The 21,563-nt window shown below is 40.7% G+C and overlaps 3 protein-coding genes across 4 annotated transcripts; 2 read left to right on the top strand and 1 right to left on the bottom strand.

Annotated features, from left to right (window-relative positions):
* Positions 1–210: 210 nt before the first annotated feature.
* Positions 211–10,608, bottom strand: LOC102775700 (PRELI domain-containing protein 1, mitochondrial-like). 2 transcript variants are annotated; one of them, XM_035906388.2, is made up of 6 exons: positions 10,452–10,608; positions 8,965–9,171; positions 8,047–8,272; positions 7,102–7,215; positions 6,172–6,250; positions 211–2,001 (listed from the first exon to the last, which is right to left on the bottom strand). In XM_035906388.2, the coding sequence occupies exons 2-6, from the start codon at positions 9,054–9,056 to the stop codon at positions 1,880–1,882; spliced, it is 633 nt and encodes a 210-aa protein (XP_035762281.1). In that variant the 5' UTR covers positions 9,057–9,171; positions 10,452–10,608; the 3' UTR covers positions 211–1,879. The 2 variants fall into 2 exon arrangements, with proteins under 2 accessions (XP_035762281.1, XP_035762280.1); XM_035906387.2 differs by having other exon boundaries at positions 1,897–6,250.
* Positions 10,609–12,134: 1,526 nt separating this feature from the next.
* Positions 12,135–14,283, top strand: ndufb6 (NADH:ubiquinone oxidoreductase subunit B). The gene is made up of 4 exons (XM_006787114.2): positions 12,135–12,412; positions 13,520–13,612; positions 13,941–13,985; positions 14,140–14,283. The coding sequence occupies exons 1-4, from the start codon at positions 12,233–12,235 to the stop codon at positions 14,203–14,205; spliced, it is 384 nt and encodes a 127-aa protein (XP_006787177.1). The 5' UTR covers positions 12,135–12,232; the 3' UTR covers positions 14,206–14,283.
* Positions 14,284–15,567: 1,284 nt separating this feature from the next.
* toporsa (topoisomerase I binding, arginine/serine-rich a) lies at positions 15,568–20,124 on the top strand. Its single transcript, XM_006787113.2, has 2 exons — positions 15,568–15,722; positions 16,973–20,124. Exon 2 carries the CDS (start codon positions 16,976–16,978, stop codon positions 19,376–19,378), a length of 2,403 nt encoding a protein of 800 aa, XP_006787176.2. The 5' UTR covers positions 15,568–15,722; positions 16,973–16,975; the 3' UTR covers positions 19,379–20,124.
* Positions 20,125–21,563: the final 1,439 nt, after the last annotated feature.

The raw sequence follows: 21,563 nt of genomic DNA, 5'->3' as shown, positions 1-21,563 counted from the left end.
TTTTTGGGGGAAGGTAGCAGATTAAAAACTGACGACCTACAGCTGAACAAAGCTGAAATGTAGGTAAAGACGTTGAAATGTTTCAGGGTTTCCTGTTTGGTTTACGCAGCTGTGAAACTGGAATATTGGGAGGGGGGTGTTTAAAGTTCATCTTTTGTCAGCGTGACAGCGAAGAGACATTGGATGACGGCGTCAACAAACAGGCGCAAATAACTCGACAAACTTTTATTAAATCTCAGCTTATCACTGACGAGCTTCAAAACATGTCTAGCTTTTAAACTGAAAGTCCAGAGAGATTTATGGACATCTTACAGCACAAAATCCTAAAGACTTCTTAAAAATACATCACATGAATAATTTTTAATGATAAATAAAACAAAACAAATCCAGTCGATTGCATCCTGAAGGGGATGCAGTTGTTGAAAACAGTTTACAACAGGGGTGTCAAACATACAGCCCGGGGGCCAGAACCGGCCCACCAAAAGTGTCCAATCCGGCCCAGCAGATGGGTTTAGAATATTGCAAAGAAGAAAAACTTACATTTTTGACATTTGACTGCATTTTGGTCAGTTTTATTATTTTATTATTACTGACAAAAACATCACGCACAGCATAGCATAATACACCTAAACAAAAATAATAAAATTATTCTATAAAATTAACAGTAAAGACCTTATTTATTCATTTCATTTCATCCAGAATTTTAAAAAAAATTCTGTTACATTACAGAACAAAAAGACCCTTTTTCTGTTAATTTATGCTATTATTCCTTAACGTGAAAGCCAAACAGCCGTCGTTGTTTTTCATAATGCAGAACAACAAATATATTTAAAATTGCACTTCATGTTCATAACACATCATCGTTTAAGCGCGTAGTTAAACTTCTTTACACTGAATCTAAAGGGGAAACAATTGGCAGTGTGTTTTTAAGACTTTATTAGGCAGTACTGTAGTTTCACTGGTCCGACCAACTTAAGATAAAATCACTCTCTATGCTGCCACAACACAAAGAGTTTGACACCCCTGGTTTACAATAAAATAAACTTCAACAGTAAAGAAGATTTACTAAAGCTTTAAATTAGCTTTTTTCTTGTGATTATCCATGCATCAGTACAGACCTGCTGGCAGAAACATATATGCTTTCCAAACATAAGAACGATATTACAGCAGACGCTGTGTGCTGACACCTGTAACAGATATTCTCTGCAGTTTATTGCAGTCTCAAACCTGAAAAAATGAACCGTAAAGCATTTAAGTACAGTTAAGCATTCAACTACAGCTCTGATAACTCTAACCGATGAAGTTAAATTAAAATTACAAAGTCACGTGATCGTGATTTGGTCTAATTTGAGCTTTTAGCTGGAGCTCAATAATAAATGATATGTTAATAAATATAATAAACTTGAAAGAGCCAATGAGAAGAAAGCATACGTGCTGATTATAAACATCGTTATTATCGTCTTTGACAGCAGATTTGAAAAATGTCTTTAAATAAGCGGCTTAGACGCAGCGTTCACCAGTTAAAGCAGAGAGAGGTGCCGCTGGTTTGAAAGGCAGCAGGGTTCACGGGAAGGCCGAACACCTGAGATTTTCTGAAAGCAAAGAGAAGAAGAAGTAGAAGTAGTAGCAGTTAGTCAGCAGAGGTAACCCGACAGAGGAGTCAGACTGTTTCTTATTAAGAGAAATCGTAAACAGCGAGCATACAGCAAAACTTCAAGATGATCGAGATGATCAAAGGCAATCATGCCGAGTCCCCACACACACACACACACACACACACACACACACACACACACACACACACACACACACACACACACACACACACACACACACACACACACACACACACACACACACACACACACACACAGTGCTTTCAGACAAACTGCCGGGGTTTCTGTGGGACGGCAGCAGCTGAAGCCAGCGTCTTGGCTGCTTCTTTGGCCTTCTCTGATGCGTCCTTCACTGTGTCCCTGAGCAGCCGCTGGGGCGCCTCTCCTGTGGGAAGAGAGCGAGGGTGAGGCGGGAGAGAATGAGGACGACGGGCATCAGCAACACTGCGAGATCCTTGCTGAGATCAGGATGCTCACTGACACTTCTGTGGCCAACTTTCATGATTTAGTAGCTTGAGAAGTGTGCTGCCTTTTTTTTGCTCTTGTTGTTGTTTTTGGAGCCACCCACAGGAAACAAGCGCACAGAAACACACGCTTTCAAAAATCAAAGAGAATACTTTTACTACAGTGAAGATAAAGTGAGCTCCTCTCCGTGCACTTGTTAACTTTTACCAGACAGTGCTCACTCAGTTCAGCGCTGTTACCAAGTCACACCTAATGATCACAATTGTGACTTTCCTCTAACAGTCATTAAAGGTAAAGAAAGGTAAGGTGACACATACAAAAAATAAATACATATCAACAAGGACCTTTCTAAAAAGGCTTCACTGCTGCAGTGTGCACTCTCATCTGTATGCTGTTAGGAACAGCCTCATACTGGATTTAGCGCCAGGGGCTGCACAGTCTATTTGTGTCTGCCCTGACTATGAACCCCACAACCTCGTGTGAGAACAACAACCTGAGTCACAACAAGACACAGTGATCCCCCTCCCCCCCAAAAACACGAGATGATAAGGAGATACATTTCCTGCGAGTGTGCGTTAGCGCTGTCAAAGGGAAAGGGCTCTTTGTGTGTCTGAATGCTGACAATAACAGTGGGGAGGGACTCCTTACGGTCAAAAACAAAAGTCTCTCACGTTTTTTCAAAGCAGCATTTTTTTAAACAAAGCAAAAATTGCTTATTGGATTTAAATGTAGTAAGCAATATTAAAAAGAAAAAAAAATCCAATCAGCAAACTATAGTGAAATTCATATCAGCAAAGATATGAACTTCTGGAGACGTGTGGTACTCGCATGCCAACTGTCTAAGAAAACGTGTTTTGTATTCCAAGATTGTATCTTATCCTCTGCCCTCAATCCCACTGAGCATCTATAGAAGAAAAAATATAAAAATCACTTTTCTGATGATCGAGTGTGAGCAAACAGAAAGTTTTGCTAAAGGTGGAAACAGATCGAAGCTGAGAGACCGGAAACACGGAGGAACGGGTTGGTTCTGTTCACAGATGTTGTGGAAAATTCCTGGAACCCAAGTGATTTCATCTGAACGCTAAAACTACCAAAGCACCATTGGCAGGCAAGATGGCGGAGTAGAGATGACATCAAGAACAGGCTGTGCAGGTGAATTTTTGCCCCCCCCCTGGCTCTCCCAAATACTGTAAAATGAGACACATGTGAGCAAAAGTATTATTTTGGGGCTCTCCTCAGCTCTTCCCAGGAGGGTGGCACAGTTGCCCCCCTGGTGGTCTTCCTTGGGTCCTCGTATTCTGGGGCCTGGATCTCCTCCATACCTGCTTCATGCCCTGGGGGACGGGGCGATGGCTCCCCACACTCCCTAGCAGATCATTACATGGAGAAACCTTTTGAATACAAGCGTGCTGATCCACGCAGGTGTACACACAGGTGTACACACGGGTGTTCACAGACACAAACTACACCTTTCTTGGCCGCTACCTCAAAGCACATTGTGCGCTGTCGATCTTGTGTACTGCACAATATTTAGTATCTACTGTTATCTAGTTTATTGTGATGGCGTTGTATTTATTATGTTGCTCTTTTTTGTTTGTTTTCTCTTCTGTTTTTTCTTATCTCCATACAGGTGATCCAGGTGTTTTGTTTGTTTTTCTTTTTCTTCTTCCCCCCTTTCTCACCATCTCTTCTCCCCTCTATTTTTCTTTCTCTCCCTCTCTTTCTTTCATTCTTTCTCCCTGTCCTATCCCCCACTCATGTCTGTCCCGTCTGTAACAACCAAAATCAAATCAAATAAATGCATAATTATAATAAAAGTCAATCAAATGGACCAATATGGCAAGGCCATAATGATCCAATAGGTAAAGAAAATCCTTCAGACAACAATTCTGATGGCTAAAAATCCAAATGGGACAGGCTGGAAAAAAAAAAAAAGTATTATTTTGTATTTTTTAAAGTTATTTATTTTCATTTCATTAGTTCATTTTTTAAAATTAATTAATACATTTTTAACTTATTTATCTAGCTGCCAGCATTGCTGAAACCATGTTAAGAAAAAACAAACAAACAAAAATATCCACCCCTGTGTGTGATCAAAATGTCAGAAATATTTCAGCATTCCCGTCGTCTGGGTTTACCCACACTGCCTGAACGTTAAAGAGTCCTTGCAGAATACAAACACGGGCGGGAAATAACCTTCCGGTCTGTTTCTGTGCTGTGGCATTTCAGGTGATTTTCATTCATTATGTTATGAAACAAATACGGCTGTTTACATTTAGACATCTCAGGACCTGACGACCTCTGAACACACCCTCATCAGTCCATCTCTCTGTATGTGCTCTTAAATAGCAAACTAACACATAACCATAGATTTCTCCTTTACACTGACAATTTCCCTAACAAATGAACGAGGTAAGGTCAAACCTTTTTGACTAAGAAAATCAAATTCATCATTGTGTTTACCACCAGAATACAACATATGCCGAAATCCTTCTAAAAGTGAGTCTTGCCACTCTGTAGCCATTTCGGTAAGGCCTCTGGGCCGTTATTTTGAAGCTGTGCGTGTACAAACAAAGACTGAGCAATAGTGCTTAAAAACGCTCTCATAAATGCTCTGCTCACATTGACTCTTGCTTAAGATAAGGCTGAAAAACCTTCCCTCTGCCCCAAGCTTAAACTTCTCTTCCAAACATGTAGAAGAAGTGTAAGCTCCTTTTCATTCTCTGTAAACGTAGAAATGGTTGCGAAAATCTCTGCAGATACTGAAATACTCAGACCGGCCCATCTGGCACCCTCAACCACGGCACATGTAAAGTCACTTAAATTCCTCCTCATAATGATGCACAGCTTGAATTTAAGCAGGTTATCTTGACTGGGTCTAAATACCTAAATGGCACCCAGCTGCTTCCACGTGATTGGCTGATTAGATATTTGCATTAACAAGCATCTGAACAGGCCTGCCTAACAAAGAGTCCAGTGAGTGTGATCTTCTCTACATGAAGGTTTGTGCCAAATTTGATGAAATTCCTTCAGTGGATGATGATGACTCAAAACATCACAACCGTATTTAATTCGTTTTAAAATAAGAATCACATCAGAATCAACTAAACAACACATCTACTTCTATACTCTAAACTACTATTTAGATCACTGTTGCTCAGACAGGGTAGAAAGTTACTGCCTCAGCTACGCTGTCTACTCTGTGCAGCAACATGTGACAACCCCTAGGCAACGCCTGGGATGGCAGATGGATGCCTCAGTCCTAGCACACTTACCATGACGCTCAGCCTGATGCCGATTCCTGTAGTGACATCAACAAAAGTGGCAACAGGACGGAATCACAACAATCAGACACACGTACGCTGCATCAGCACAACACACAGTTTGGAACAATGTAAATATTATCTTATTCTTTGAGGTTAAATTTGACTTTCCACACTTAATGTACAAATTATTTGAGGTTATTCGTAGTGCGCAGACTTACAGTACTTTAAAAAAAAAAATCACTCAAATGTGAATATTTTCAGGTTTAGCTGGTGTCCTATCATTTTAAACTAAATCCTACCCAATATGAGAAACGGATAAATCAACACTAGAAAAAGTGACTCATCTGCAGATGGTTCATCTCTAAGTGTTGTTGTTTCTTTAATACATCTCTTCATACATCCCTCATTATGATTTACTCTGTTAAACTCTCTTTATGCAACACTGACTACCTAAATTATTTCTGTCCAAACCTAAATTAGGAAATTGTAGCCATTTGTGACTGTAGCTGTCATGGTTTCACATCCCCCCGCCTTTTATCACATGGCACGTGGAGGAGTAAGAGTTCTTCAGGCTATTTGTCAATTATCTATTTTCAGGATGCTGGGAAGTTTAGTGTTGAGTCCAGAGTGGCAGGGGTGAGCCCCTTCAGGTTGTTATGACAGCAGTCCTGTGTTTCTGGGGCAAAAAGAAAGCTCCATTTCCTGTTTAAGTTTCCCCCCCTTCCAGAAATGGCAACAGTTAAAAATAAGCTGTTTTGTTTTCCTCTGCTTTTCCTCCTGCTCTCTGCCCTGTTTCAGCTGGAACACACATGAAGTGTACATACCCTGCAGGTTGGACAGCGCGTATTCCAGCCCCTTCATGGCCTTCACCTGGTTGCTCTTGAAGCGAGCCAAACCAAACTCCTGTGAGAAGACAGAACAGGAAATGGCTTTACACAGGGGAGATTGTCTGGGAAACAACACCGTCTTGTCACTGCAAGTCTCTGGGGATATCCAAACAAGCCTGGCATCTTCCATATTTAATGATTCCAATTTAGTAGACTTATTTTTTGTTTTGTTTTTTTGCTGTTATTTCACTTCTCCCACTACTTTATCTTAGCATGAGCGCTAAAGTAAAGACCTGAAAATTCAGGACATCGGCCTCTAGAGTGAAAATAATTGCATCTATTCTATCTGAACCGCCATAGAGTAGATGAAAGCAGATGAATAAATGCTTCTAAGAGTACTCATATCATTCCTGTGCTGACCGACATCTAACTTACCTAAAGGGCAGATGCGCTCTTACTGAAAGAAAAGAATTAATTTACTGGCTTGTGTATATCACACATAGGAAAGCCAGAATACAGACTGTATATAAAAGTTGGGAGAAGCAACCATGACATCGCTCTGTGGTTTGTGGATTGTTTTTTTGAATTTGCAGATTTAGCACGTTAGACATTTATAGATGGTTTGAGCAAACAGTTGATCTTACTAAGAAACTAAGAAAACGGCACAATAAATCTTTATACTGTTTATTTTACTAAACACGGGATCATAACTTTTTTTTAAAAGGAACATCATGATTTGAATTTAGCAACCAAGTCCAAAAATGTAGGAGGAAAGTGCTTACTTTGAGCTCCTAAATCAAATAAGAAGTCTGATTGTTTCCTCATAGAGGTCTGCTTGCAGCTACATGAGTTGCCCCCTGCTGGCAATGAGAGTGAATGCAGGTCTCAGGCACATTTATATACAGTGGTTTTGGCTGGGGTCTGTACCTGAATGGGTTTGGAGAAGCCATAAATGCTCGACGAGATCCACGCCTCACGTTTCAGCTGTGTGGTTGCTGGATGCTCCACTGAGCCTTGGAAAACACAACGCTCCTCAACAGACTTGATTGGGAAAGAAAAGTGACAGCAGGTTATAATAAACTAAGATGCAACTCAACAGATTTACTATGGAAGTCATCATTTCAGGAGTTTAAGTAACTCGTGGTCTTGGCAACAAGATTTCTGGGGACGTAACTTCACTAAAGACGATGTTTCTTTCTGCAAAAGCCTTTGAAGGATTTGAAGAACTGTTTTTGTCTCAACACCTGCACAGAACTACCATGTCTCAAAATGTTTTCCATATTTTCCCATGAAGCCATCATGTTTCAGACTGCAGCAAATTAAAAACACAAGCATCATCAAGTATCGTGCTGTTGTGCAGTACTGTAGTGCAGTTTTCATTAAAGTTTTAAGAAAAGATCATAAAAATATAACATTTAGTTGTGCATATAAATGCGTGTGCGAAATAAGGACCTCTGTCCTTGTGTGAACTGATTTCTTTATTCCTGTTATTGTGTGTGCCAGACTCTGGCAACCCACAGTACTCTACAACACCTGTAACCACAACAGTGATGTGATGTCAGACCACATTACTTTCCTTATATCATGGCAGCAAGATGACAGCTTTGACAGAAGTCCTACACAGTTTCACATATAAAAAAACAAAACACAAACAACACATATCTACTTTCACAGCAACTTCAGCAGAAAAACAAGCAGAGTCAAGTGAAAAATTTAATTTCTCTCCACCACACAAGGTCACAAAGGCAATGATGATTAAAACCCATCAGGAAAAAGGCATAACACAGGAAACTGGCTGCGTGTTGATTAGAATCTCTCTGAAACAGCTCAACGAGTAGACGGCAGGAAAAAAACAACAACACAAAGCCTCACCATGAGAGTTGTGTGGTTGAGGTTCCAGGTGTAGGTGGTCAGGCTCTTGTTCACTGGGTCCACGATGGAGTCCTCGATGATGTACACAGAGCGAGACATGCCGGAAGGGAAGAGCCGCTCCGCCCAGCGAGGCAATCGATTGGTCTTCATTAGAAGCCGCCTGGAGAGGAGCCGGTGGTCTGCTGTTACCTCCCGGTACACGACGTCCTCCGTGAGAACATGGGTGCTGGGCGACACAAAAACACACAGCCACATCACCTACAGGGTTACTGTGAGGCTTCTCATCTGTTTCTAGTGTACGTTCAAAGAGTGCACCATCATAATATACACCAAAAGAAAGAAGAAAAATACATGCAAGTAAAAAAACAAGAAGCACATAAACCACCTGCCCACCTCGATCAGCAAAACTTAGTTTTGCTTCTCTGATACACTGTCTCAGTTCTCAATCTCACTCAAGACTGACAAGTGTAGTTTTGCTTCTAAGCCTCCAAAAGTGAAACAATATACAGGCATCACCTGCACGACTGCCTAGTTTTGAAGAATGATTAAACAATACACTAAAACATTGCACTACATAATTATTTAAATTTTCCAAACCACAGTTCAGCAAAGTTAATGTAATTCCTACTTTCCAACTAGTGAGGAGATCAGGGGAAACAGAAAGCATTTAAAAGATATCACACAGCATTCACCAAAAGTAAAAGCCAGCAATGGTAATCCCAAAGTCAAAAAGGACTCGTTTTTTTTGGCACCTTAATTTTTAGTAGCAATTTTTATGGCTCTCCACGTGACGGCTGAAGGAGGACTGACATCTGAAGGCATGCTGCTAGCGACCCTAACAACTACTAGAGGTATCTTTCCTTGTGTTTTCTAATGAGCACCTTTGATAAAATACTGATTATGAGAATTCTGGAGTACCTGAATGGGTTTGGGTACCTCTGCCAGAAAGCAGAGACAACATGGTCCCATGTACTCCTGATGTCGGTGCTGCTACAGAAATACTTGACCATTTTTTTTTTGATGATGTGCAGGACGGTGTGAATCCCAAACCCTGAGGTCCCTCGCTGTGATTATACAAATCAGTGAAAAGTTTGGTGCTGACTCCATCCACAGTCTGTGGTGATCCTGCAAAAGTGAAGGGAACAGTGAGGAAAAGGGTTACGCAAATAAAAACGCTGAATAAAGAGTATTTTACTGCTGGGTGGGATGGACATGGTCAGCACCAATAGTCAGATAGGCTGTGGCATGTAAACGATGGTCAGTTGGTAATAAGGGGCCCAAAGTGTGCCAAGAAAGTATCTCAAACACCATTACAACTTCAACAGTCTGCACCATTAATAAAAAGCAGGATGGATCCACGCTTTCATGTCATTTACACAAAAAATCTGATCCTGTCATCTTAATGTCTCAGAAATAGAGACTAATCAGACCAGGCAGCATTTTTACAAGCTTCTATTGTCCAATTTCAGGAAGCATGTGTGTATTGTGGCCTCAGTTTCCTGTTCTCAGCTGATAGGAGTAACAGCTATTCTGCTGCTTCAGAGCTTGATGTAGTGTTGGCTCTTTCGCATATCATGATTGTAACCAGTGTTCATTTGAGCTGCTATTGCCTTTCCATCAGTTGAAGGTTGTCTGACAATCATTCAGACCTGCAACCAGCTCATCGGATATTTTCTCTCTCTCTTTTTTGGGCTTATTCTCTATAAACCCTAGAGATGGCTGTGCAGGAAAATCCCAGTAGATCAGCAGTTTCTGGATGCTTAGAGCAGTCCGCCTGGTACCAAGAACAACGCCACATTGAAATCACCTTAAACTCCAGCAGGTCATCTGGAGCATACCTGCCGGCCTAAATGCACCGAGCTGCTGCGATGTGATTAGTCGATTAGCTAAAACAATGTGAACAGGTGTATCTAATAAAGTGGCCGGTGACTTTAAGTTTTTCGATTTTGTTGTATAGACTTCAATGGGTCCCCCAAATATATATATTTTTTTCCAATTACAGCACCAATAAAACATTTTTGAAACCACCATTTGTTATCTTTTATTGACTTTTCACATTTTCATAGCTCAACATGACGTAGGTCCTTACGTAATATACGCACGTCACCTTGACATATGGTTGGCTGGTTATCGTTACCGTTGGTTTGCTGGACAGCTAAGAGCTACCTAGTTAGCTTCCAGAAACCACTTAATTAGCCACATAATTCAAGTGATTTACCTCTAAATGTTATACTGAGCTTAAGAAAAAGGCCGGTTATTTCACAGCTTAATGTTAACTGAGTTCAGAGTTTGACAGGAGGTTTACAGCAATAATACCGCACTTCAAGTTTCGGTAGCCTCCCGTTCCGTTAAATGGCCACTAACTGAAATGTGAAACATTCCGGAAATAGTATAAGCAAGCTTACCTGTAGTTGCTGCTACTTTAATGCTAGGCTAATAAATATTAGTTGTTTGTTGAGCCTAAAGCCAACAAACTAACTGATGTTAGCTAGTTATATTCATAATGTCATATGAACCCGGTCAGCCAGCTCCGAGTCGTAGGTCGGACCGTTTTACTGTAAAGCCACTTCCGGTTGTCGTTTTAAAGTAAAAGCTCTCACAAACATTTCTCTTTTCACGCATTGGAGACTGTTGTGTGATACAAAGACCTGATTGCTATAGTCCCGAATTTTGAACCTTTAATATATATATATATATTTAACGAGGAACCTACAGTTTTCAGAAAAGTACTAATGAAATACTTGTATTTATATTCCCATCGTGCCTATTCTTGCCTGCTGGTGTTCTAATTTAAACAGTCAGCTAAAATAAACATTAGCTGCATCCATTACAATGTAGTAAAGACACTTATTTAATTCTAGAAAAACAGTGAGAAGATGAAGCCAGTGAACAGTTTTTACAGTTGTTCACTAAACGTCACTATGAGACCACCCTGCAGTAGGATATGTATGGTTGCACATTATATCATTTCACACTCCTTGAATTTGTCCCAGACCAACAAACTGCCAAAGCTTCTGCTTTCATGGAGATGTTACACTTGCTGATGATCAGTGAATGCATTGCATCAGGAGCACCTGGCTGCTACTTTACTCTCTTAATTCCTATGGAAGCAGTAAGAGTGCACTTAGGGTTTTTTTTTTTTAATTTACAGGGCTGCAGAGAGTCCTGTGACAACTTTCTTTTTCACATGGCTGTGGTGTTGTTGAGCTCTCTCTGCTCAAACTTACATCCCAGTTTGCAAACCAGACTTTTAGAAATCATTGTTTTTTTTTAATGCTCACATGAACTGTGGAGTAGCCTAATCAAGGCGAGACACTGTCCCTTTAAAAGGCCGCTGAGGCTCCATGTCAGTCTTGTGTTTTATTTTGCCATCTAGTGGGCAGGATGAACCACAGACATGACAGTACCAGACATTTAAATTATTGATGAAAATCTCATTAGTTCAGGTTTTCATTCTATTCTGGTCACTTTGAGGCTTTTGTCACCCACAAAACCAATTTCTGGATCAAACTATTCACAGATATTTGCAGGGAGGAATTTAATGTGACAGAAGAGCTGGTGCAGGGATTACAGTCTCTGCATCAGTGTCAGGAAAACAAAGGAGATGATCATGGAGATAAGAAAGATCCTCAAAGGGCTCCTGGCAGCAGCCTCCCAACAACTACAGACATGTACATAAGCAGATGCTGAAAAGAGCCACCTGAAGCAAACGGTGTGTGTGCACCCAGCACACACACCGTTTGTCTCCCTCCCTTTGGGAAAGTGGCTGCAGAGCAGAACCACCAGACTGAGAGACTTCTTCCTGGAGGCTGTGACTCTGCTGGCCCAACCCAAAGGTAACAAACATGAGAAAACACCTGTGTCTTTGTAGTATCCACTACACACATTTAAAAAATGTTTTTATTTATACTGTGAATTTATCATCTATTCCTGATTTCGGTATATATTGCTATTGTGTGAGCCCGCTTTTGTTCCACTTAGAGCTGAGTGCAACATTTTGTTTCACTGCTGTCATTGGTCCTCCAGTAACCAGTTCATGCAGCAGGTGGCGCGCTATAATACACTACAGAACGATATGTGTCCCATTTCCGGCTCTTCTTCTTCGCCGGTGCACTTTCCTGCAGAGGGAAGTGTCCTCCATGGTGTCATTGTAGGTCTTTCGAGGTTGAATATTAGTAAATAAGAGATGTCTGGGTACACACCAGACCAAAAGCTCCGTTTCGAGCAGATAACGAAGCTCCGGAGGCAGTGGCTGAAGGACCAGGAGCTCAGTCCGAGGGAGCCCGTGGTACAAGCTAAACCGCCTGGCCCTGTCGCCAAATTCTGGGCTGGTTTTCTGGAGCCCAAGAGCCTGTGGAGGGTTTACGTGAGTTCTCGTACGCAGCTGATCCGACGACCGCTAATAATGACATTTACAGCTGGAATCAAACCGAGCGGTTTATCTGCTACTAGTAGCGTTTCATTAAGGACAAGGGCCAGGGTAGCTGTTTACTGCTAACGTGGTTGACCGCGTTTACTTTGCAGGTTTCATGCCACACACACACACACACAGACCGCATCTACTACAGCTTATATTGTGATGTTGTTCAATGTCAGTGACACAATCTAAGGTTTTCCTTGGATTATCTTTAGTTAGATACAAGAACTAAGCTGCCTCAACTAAGCAGAAAATACTCTAAAATGTATTTTTGGAGTGGATTCTTTGTTTCCTTGCCACAGAATAGCAACAACAAACAAACAAACATAAAAAATAAATGCTCAAATTGTAATTTTTAAGCATGGTGTCAGTAAAATCTGTTGCTTCAACAATACCTAGTTTAGTTTAAAATATGCACTATAGTTTAATGCTGGGGAAAAAATTAAGGTTTGATTGACTCACCAATAAGTTTACAAACAACGTTTTAAAAGTGACAAATCCATACCTATGGTATTAAAAATGTTGTGTATTATGCATTGTTATGACCCTGACGAAGGCAATAAGACGTAGCAGAATAAAGAAGAATAAATCTGTGCATCCCTAGCTTTTAGAAAAATGTTGATACAAGGGTAGTCACTGCAGAGAACTTTACACAGGAAAGAAAAGAAATGAAAGTCAAGCAAGACAGAATAAATGTGTGTGTGAATGAGAGGAAAGCAGGTGTAATGGTGAACATGCTAGAAGTAAAGATGGTGAAGGTGAATGGGCAAGATAAGATCAGATTAAATTATAGAAACAACTCAGGTTAATCAGTTTGGAGAGGTTCAGATGGTTTGGGCGTGTGCAGAGTATGGCTTAGTGGATATACTGGAGATAGGATGTTGGGGGTGGAGCTGCGGTCTTCATAATCTGTAGAACACTTAAAATCTTTAGGCCCTTTATCTAAACCGTATATCACATATTCAGCGTCTTTAGCAAGAGAACAAACTCAGTCCCTGTAAACATTATGATTCCGTATGTTCTTCTCTTTACTGATATTTGTTTGTGTCCTTGCAGACCTACAAAGCGTACAGAGGTGGAGTTTTCACATTAACACGGCTGCTGATACCCGCTTGGATTGTTCACTACTACGTGAAATACCATGTTGCTGTAAGTTTTCCACATTTGATCATTTTTATTTATATCTAAGCCTTTAAATACTGACAGGAGATGGATGATAGAGCCATAATACGAAGTTCAAGAGGAAGATAGCTATTTTATTTTTTTTTAATTGTATTTAATTTGTTTGGTAGTATGCAACCAAGGTAAGTTGCACAAAAAGAAGAAAGAGTTTTAAGTTACAGACATGCAGTATTAACTTATTCTTGGCCAAACTAGAGAACCCTGCACCTTGGATTTCGTTTGTAGATGGAGATCATCTGACTGATTCGATCAGAATGGGTAGCATATTAAAATTCCGTGTCATTGTTCCCTACAGCAAAGGCCGTATGGCATTGTGGAGTTGAAACCCAAGCTGTTCCCAGTAAGTGTGACCCATTTATTATTTATTACTTCCAACAGTTAACATTTTTTGTTTCTCACATAATACCCCCTTTATTCTTCATATATTTGTATAAATGTAACTGAATGTTACCTTGTTTTACCATAACTAATACTTTTTTTGTTTTTGTGCTTAGGGTGACACGATCCTGGAGACGGGCGAAGTTGTTCCAGATCTCCCAGAGACCCATGGCCATCATTGAAGAGGAAATAGTTCAGCTTTTTCCTTGAGTTTCTCTTGTAAAAAATTCTGTATATGTGATTAAAATACTCAAAAGTTATGAGTGTGAGCTTGACTTAACAGAATAAATTAGTGATAGTGTTTTAGTAGAATTCCATCCATCCATTCGCTTCCGCTTATTATTTTCAGGGTTGCGGGGGGTGCTGGAGCCTATCCCAGCTGTTATAGGGCGAGAGGCGGGGTACACCCTGGAAAGGTCGCCAGTCTGTCGCAGGGCCAACGCACAGGGACAGACAACCATTCGCACTCACATTCACTCGCACATTCACACCTAGTGGCAATTTGGATTATCCAATCAACCTATCCCCACAAGTTGAATGTCTTTGGACGGTTTTGGTAGAATTGTTTTTTTTTTTTAATGTTTTAGTTAGAGATTTGTTCTCTTCTGTCAGGTGATGTGTAAGTTCATAAAAAAAAATTGGTAAGCTTTAGGGATGCTGTTGGCTGGGAAAGGGGAGCCTGTGGACTAATCTGTGTGATGTGTTCAAGCAGTACAACCTGGTATACTCCTTCAGCATTCAACAACAGACAGAAGCACCAAAAATGTAAAAAGTAATATATTTTATGGAGGACAAAATCTGTTCATAGTAACTCTAACTACATTAGATCTTCACAAATCATTACAGTTTGTATCCTGATGGTAGTGGTCTCTACGGGGTTGATTACATACCCACAAGGGCAAGAGCAGTGACTAAATGGCTTGGGTATGAAAACTACTTAAATCACATGCTGTGGGCTTAAAAGTCACTTGATCTTAACACTTAACAACAATCCCATTTACAGTGCCAGTTGTAAAGAATTTATTTGAAAGGAGGTTGTGCAGTCAGTCGATCAGAGTTGATTTTTGCAAAGATGGCCATGTGCAGATGAACACTTGAAAGATGCCTTTAAAAATCCTTGTGACCATGATAATGTGGAAAAGATGTCACCTGGGATTTTCAAATTTATACCAAAAACGTATTTACTAAAAACCTCAACCTCAACTTAAAGATCACATGTGAAGTTTTCTGAAAATCGTGTGAATGCAATAACTCAAGAAGAATAAGATACCTAGGATTTCTAAATTCACGCCATACGTGCATCTACTCCATAAGTGCATCTACTGCACTTATGCCATGAGTTTTAAAGAAAGTCATCCTTCTCCAAAATGTTTTGGCATAGCTTTGCTGACAGACAAAGGGCACTAAGAATATAATTGTAAATATGACGATAGCGCTTGATATTATTGTGAAGGGCGCTAATTTCCCCATCCCCCCCCCCCCCCCCCCCCGCGAAACCTGAAAATTGAACTTTTATTGTGAAGGAAGTTAGCGGAAGTTGCTCATTGAATTCACGGTCTGTTATGGAAGAAAGAGGGGTTCATAGTTCTGTCAACAGCTACTCCAGGACTGATGGCCATATAGAAATTAATGTGTTTCCACAATAAGGGAAGAAGTAATCAGGTGTCACCGCATTCGTGGCTGTCTGAAGGATTCAGAGGTAATTATTACTTAACTTTTCTCGAACGTCCCGAGTAGCCACAGAGTTCCAAGCTTTGTAACGTCCGTAGCTAGCCTGCTAACTTGAGCTAACCTGGTCAATGTGTGCTCAAACTACTGTTTATTGTTTTGCTAAGTCACGTTGGTGTTTATGTAACATTTCATATATCCCAGGGGCTTGTTAGTATATATGTAACAGCTCTTAAAGACGATTTTTAAGTTATAGTTTCTAGATATTATTCAACTTCTCCAAAAGGAAACACAAGTGTTGTAGTTGCTAAGCTAACAAAATGATAAACAGAAACAAAGTGGAAAACGGTTATTAGGGTCATTCCAGTGTATAGCTTTTATTCTGTGACATGTCTGTCGAGATTATCGATGGCCAAGAAAGACAATTTAAGGGCTGTATAATATGTCTTTTATCACTCATGTAGCTCATAAATAGTTGTTCCGAATGGCTAACTGTAATAATATTACTGTTAACAATATCGCTCGCCATGTTATCCTCAAGCAAGCACCCATTCCTGTTGTTTGTAGTGTTTTTTTAACCAATGTTTTAGTATAATATAATAACATGTAGCCCTACCAGTATATCAGTGCTCAGACATGAGCCTGTCACAGATGTGCCATCGTCATGTGTGTATATGTTGTATGATAGGCAACAAAATAAATATTACAGAACATAAAGCAGAAAAAGTTGTGTGGGTGGTGTTCTTACCTTAAGTCAAATTCATTAATAGACAAACAGTAACCTTATTGTGTACTCTTCCCCTCACGACCCCACAGGAGTATCTCGCCATAGCAAGATATTTATATTTATATTATTTATTACTGATGGTCATCAGGGAAAGACAAAGACTTTACATGCTTTTAACATTGCAGACCCCGCGACTTTTCATGCACCAGAGTTTGAATTGGAATAGTCCTCCAGAAATAGTGACACTATTTTCTGGAGAATTGATTGGTCAGTAGGAGGTGATCTCTGATCTTGCTCTGGAACTGGTTAGGTCTGCAGTATAAGTTACTATGGCAATGTCAGAAAATGTTATCAATGTATAATGTAAAGTGAGCCACTCAATAACATCTGTATAAGTCACAGTGGAATCAAGTGCATAAAAGTTACATTCTTGTCCTCTAACAGTGTTTATTATAAAGTCAAACTAGTAAAGTTTAGAGCTCCATGAATGCCTTTTTTGGGTAAATGTATTTAACTATTTTTCATTTTTCAACGTGTTTTTGTTATCATGGCAGATCATGTCAGCAGTCAAGCTCGCCCTGCAACTGAGCCAAAAAAATGGCAGAAAAAGGTCCTCCGAAACAAAATCTGCAGAGGTGTCACCCGACTCCAAGTGCCCCATCTGCTTGGACACATTCAGCAACATTTCCCGCCTTGACCGCTGCTTGCACAGGTTCTGCTTCCGCTGCATTCTCGAGTGGTCCAAGAACAAAGCAGAGTGTCCGCTGTGTAAACAGCAGTTTAATTCAATTTATCACAGTATAAAATCAGAGCAAGACTTCAAGACGTATGACCTGCAGCCAGTGGACAATGGCTCTTTTGGTTATTTTCAGGGAGTGCGGTTTAGATACCGCACAACTCTCACCGCAGCCCATCAACAGTTGAGAGGAAGGATGTCTCTGGCTCCTGACATTGGTATAATATCTGAAGGCCCAACAAATTCCTCCCAACAGCGGCCAGACCGTTACATGCGGCGCATGATGATGAGGCTGGCAACCCAGAGGAGAGCTGCAAGGGAAGGCAGGGCGGTGGCCAGTGTCAGAGAGCAAGAAATGATCAACTTTAGACGGGAGCTGTACCGACGGGGGGTGAGGGTTCGAAATGTTCAGGATGGTGGCCGCTCCCGAGACACCTCAGCGGAGTTTTACAGAAGAAATCCAGCCTGCCTTCACAGACTGATCCCCTGGTTGAAAAGAGAGCTGAATGTGCTATATGGAACCCATGGCTCTTTGGGCAACATGGTTCAACACATCATCATGTCACACATTACACGATATAACATGGAAGACGGAGCTATTCAGGAAGAGCTCAGGCACTACCTCCACAGTCACGCAGAGCATTTTATGCACGAGTTCATCAGCTTCGCAAAGTCCCCCTTCAACATGGAGGCATATGATCAGCACGCTGTCTACGACTGTCCGGCGCCTTCCTCAAATGAAGACAGCAGCTCCAACTCATCAATAATCGCTATCTCAGAGGATGAAGACAACTCTACTGGGTTGAACAACCCAGATGACACCACATCTGCTTTGAGCCTCTCGTTGTGGGATGATGAGACACCTGGGCCGTCGTATTCTACGACAGCAGAGCAGGGCAGGACAGAGCGTCTGTCAGTCTTGGACTCAGACTCTGACAGTAGTTTGGAAGAAGAGACACAAGAGTTTGGAACTTCACCACAGCAAATGAGTCCTCATAACCAAACAGACCTGACTCAGGGCAAACGCAATAATGAAGACTGTGTATCTTCTGATAGTGATGACTGTGTCGTTGTGGGTTTTGTTAAACCAACAGCAGATCGGACTCCTGAGGTGGTTCAGCTTTCCTCTGACTCTGAGTGGTCTGCTGACGATACTCAAGAAGTGCCTCTTCAGCCTCAACACATTCGATTCACCAGTAGCAGTCCTGCAACTTTACATAGCAGTGATCGCAGTGGGGCTGGACTATCAGAAAATGTAGACACAGATGATCGTCACCACTCAAGTTCAAAAGAAAGATCAAGCAAGACGTATAAGAAGTCAGACAGAAAAGGTCAGGGTAGAAGATTTGACAGCAAAGAGAGATCTAAGGAGAGGCACAAATCAAAGGACAGACACTATAGGAGGAGGAGGTCAAGGAGTAAAGAGCGGAGGCACTCTAGCAGAAGCCCGGTGATCTCCCACAGCAGTGTCAGCACTTATTCCACTGAAAAAAGTTATTCTTATTCAAATGGCAGAGACTACTCCAGGTGTGACAGATATAAAAGGGACAGTGATTACACCTACCAGTCATATAGCCATTACAGCCAAGAGAGAAACGATAGCAGGCTCCATTACACACAAAGGCACTCATACTATTACAGCAGCCGCAGATGCTCAGGTTTCCGCTCTCGCTCCAGTAGCGGCGACAAGGATTTGCGGAGACGGTACAGGAGGCGCTCTCGATCCAGGACTTATTCCAGCAGCCGCTCCCCTTCTGCCAGAAGGAAATCTCATTATGACAAGCCTGGTGGGAAGAGGAAGTACAAAAGAAGACATTTAGAGGACCCCTCCAGTACCACAGCGTTTAACTCCTATGCAGATGGTGACTCCTCTGCATTAAGAAAACACAAGAAAAAAAGCAAAGAGAAGCACCGTAAAAAATCCAAAGAGAAGTCTAGAAAGACCAGCAGGAGTCTCAGTGTGGAGCTCCTCAATGAGGAAAAGGCACATGAGCGGGGCAGGCGTCACCATAAGAAAAAGAAGAAACACAAGAAGAAAAGCAAAAGGCACAAGAGCAGCGAACGCACAGAGAAGCGTTCACCCACTATCATTACCATTGATAGTGACAGCGATTCTTTTGCTAATGACAGTATCACTCAGGCCACTAATGCTAATAATGATGAGCCCGCAGACGATAGGACAGATGACACAGTAGACACTACCCCTGCAGATACACTGTTGTAATCCTATTTCAGATTTTTACCCTCAGCTGCTGCAACCTGCCACCATTTTTTTTTTTAAAAATCACAACAGTGTTCAGTAGGGTGAAAGCACATATCACATGTTTGCTACAGTGATATTACATTGGACACTGACAAACTGATGGTATGATGTATGCACAATGAGAAAGATGACCTTTTTAGACCTCCATGGCCTGACTTAAAACAATGCTTTTATATCTGCTATGTGCTACTTTATGTAAGACAAATGGAATAATATTGGAAGTGTCGTCTTTTTGTTGTTGTTATTTTTTTTGTTTTTGTTTTGTAAGAGTCAGTTCTTACTCTGTTGTATTATGTGCTGAGGGTCTCTCAGGGTTAATGCTGATTACAATTTGTGCTGCCATCAGTCGGCTATAATCTGGAGACAAAAGAATATAATGTTTTGATTTCAAAATAACTTCATTTGTATTGAATTTTATTTCTAAATAAATTGTAAAGATTCATTGTGTGTCAGAGAAAAAGAGCATAATTACCAGTCACAGTATTTCCCCCCTTTTTTATTGTATTACGTTACAGCTTCAAACTCAAGCAAACAGTATAAAACAAAGCAGATCCAAGATGTGAATGGAGAATGTACGTAAAAGTACATTAAATTTATAGAAAAAAATTGGTGGTGAAATGTTTGTAATGAATCTGAAAACATGCAGTAAACCACAGAAAATGATAACAATTAAAGCCTTTATGAAGGTACTTAAGGTATGTGTTAATTTAAAGGGTTGTAAAATAATAATGCAAAACAGAAATAAAGTATTCAAACAAAAAAAATCCCCATATTACATCTCAAGCTTCAAATGGAGTGGACTACAATATTCTGGTGAACTGAATTGTCCTACTATTTAATAGACGAGATCTCTGTTTGTTTGCCTGCAAACTCCTCCCACACAATCAAGAGTTCAACAATGAGAGCTGGCACACAGGTGCATCATTGTTCCCCTGAAGTTTCTTGTGTTTCTTTATCAGATGCTATGGCATCACTATGTTGCCATATGTAGTAACACTGTAACACTTCATAAAACCATTTGATTTTGTGATAACATCTCATTTAGTTAATATTGAATATACTTGTTGATGACACTTTAGTTTATGCAGTCAAGCTTACTTTATATAGTGACTATACCGACTAATGTTGGATAAATACCATTCTAAAATCACAGTTTTTCCAGGACACTATTTAATGCATTTCTGTCAGGTGCTTGTTATTCATGTTCATTTATATTTTTAGTTGTGTGAAAAGGAAAATTTCACAGGACTCTCCCATCATGGGAAATATTAAGCATACCCAATGAGTAATTTTTCTGTGTGACTTCATCATTTTGGCCCACTCTTTGTTCCTTGAGGTTTGCATGCATTCATTTATGCACTGGTGTCTGAGTGGGCTGCCACAGCGTTTCAGTCAGGTTGAGGTCTGGAATTTGCACACCTTGATTCTTTTCTTTTTCAGCTATTCTGTTGTAGATTTGCTACTGTTCTCTCTGGCTTGCTTCACAACAAAATTTCATCCAGGCTTTAAATGTTGGACAGATGGGGTCACATTTGCCTTGAGAATACTTTGGTAAACAGAGGAGTTCATGCTCAACTCAATGACTACAAGGCGGCGCCTTGAAGGCGCCCAGGTCCTGTGGCTGCAGAACAAGCCCAAATCATTACCCCCTACATCACCCCACTGACACTTGGTATGAGGTGCTTGTGCTCATATGCCATGTTTGTTTCACGACACAGGTCACTGTACATTATTATGGTCAGACATCTCCCCTTTGGTCTCATCTGTCCAAAGAACATTGTTTCAGAAGTTGTGTTTTTTAAAGTTGCAAACCTAAACTATGCTAAAAAGTTTGGTTTAGAGAGAAGAAGCTTTTTCTTGGTAACCCTTCCAAACAAACCATACTTGTTCATCCATTTTCTAATTTTACTCTTAATGAACTTTGTTGCTCAATTTTGCTCAACAAGGGCCTGATATTCACTTACAAGGACATTATACTGCTACTGTTCTATCGAAATTTTAAACGAATATCCTCATATGTGGCTCTCATTTTTCTTAGAAACAAAAATGAGGTAAAAAATCAAATCAAATCAGGTAATTCTTTGTTTTTACATTCACCAGGTCCCAGTATGCCCAAATATCAAAGAGAAATGCATGCCATGGAAGG

This window comes from Neolamprologus brichardi, chromosome 6 (assembly GCF_056152115.1).
Source record: "Neolamprologus brichardi isolate AB-2024 chromosome 6, ASM5615211v1, whole genome shotgun sequence".
Classification (NCBI taxonomy): Eukaryota; Metazoa; Chordata; class Actinopteri; order Cichliformes; family Cichlidae; genus Neolamprologus; species Neolamprologus brichardi.
The sequence above is the reverse complement of the archived record's forward strand: the minus strand, read 5'-3'. Positions and strand labels throughout refer to the sequence as shown.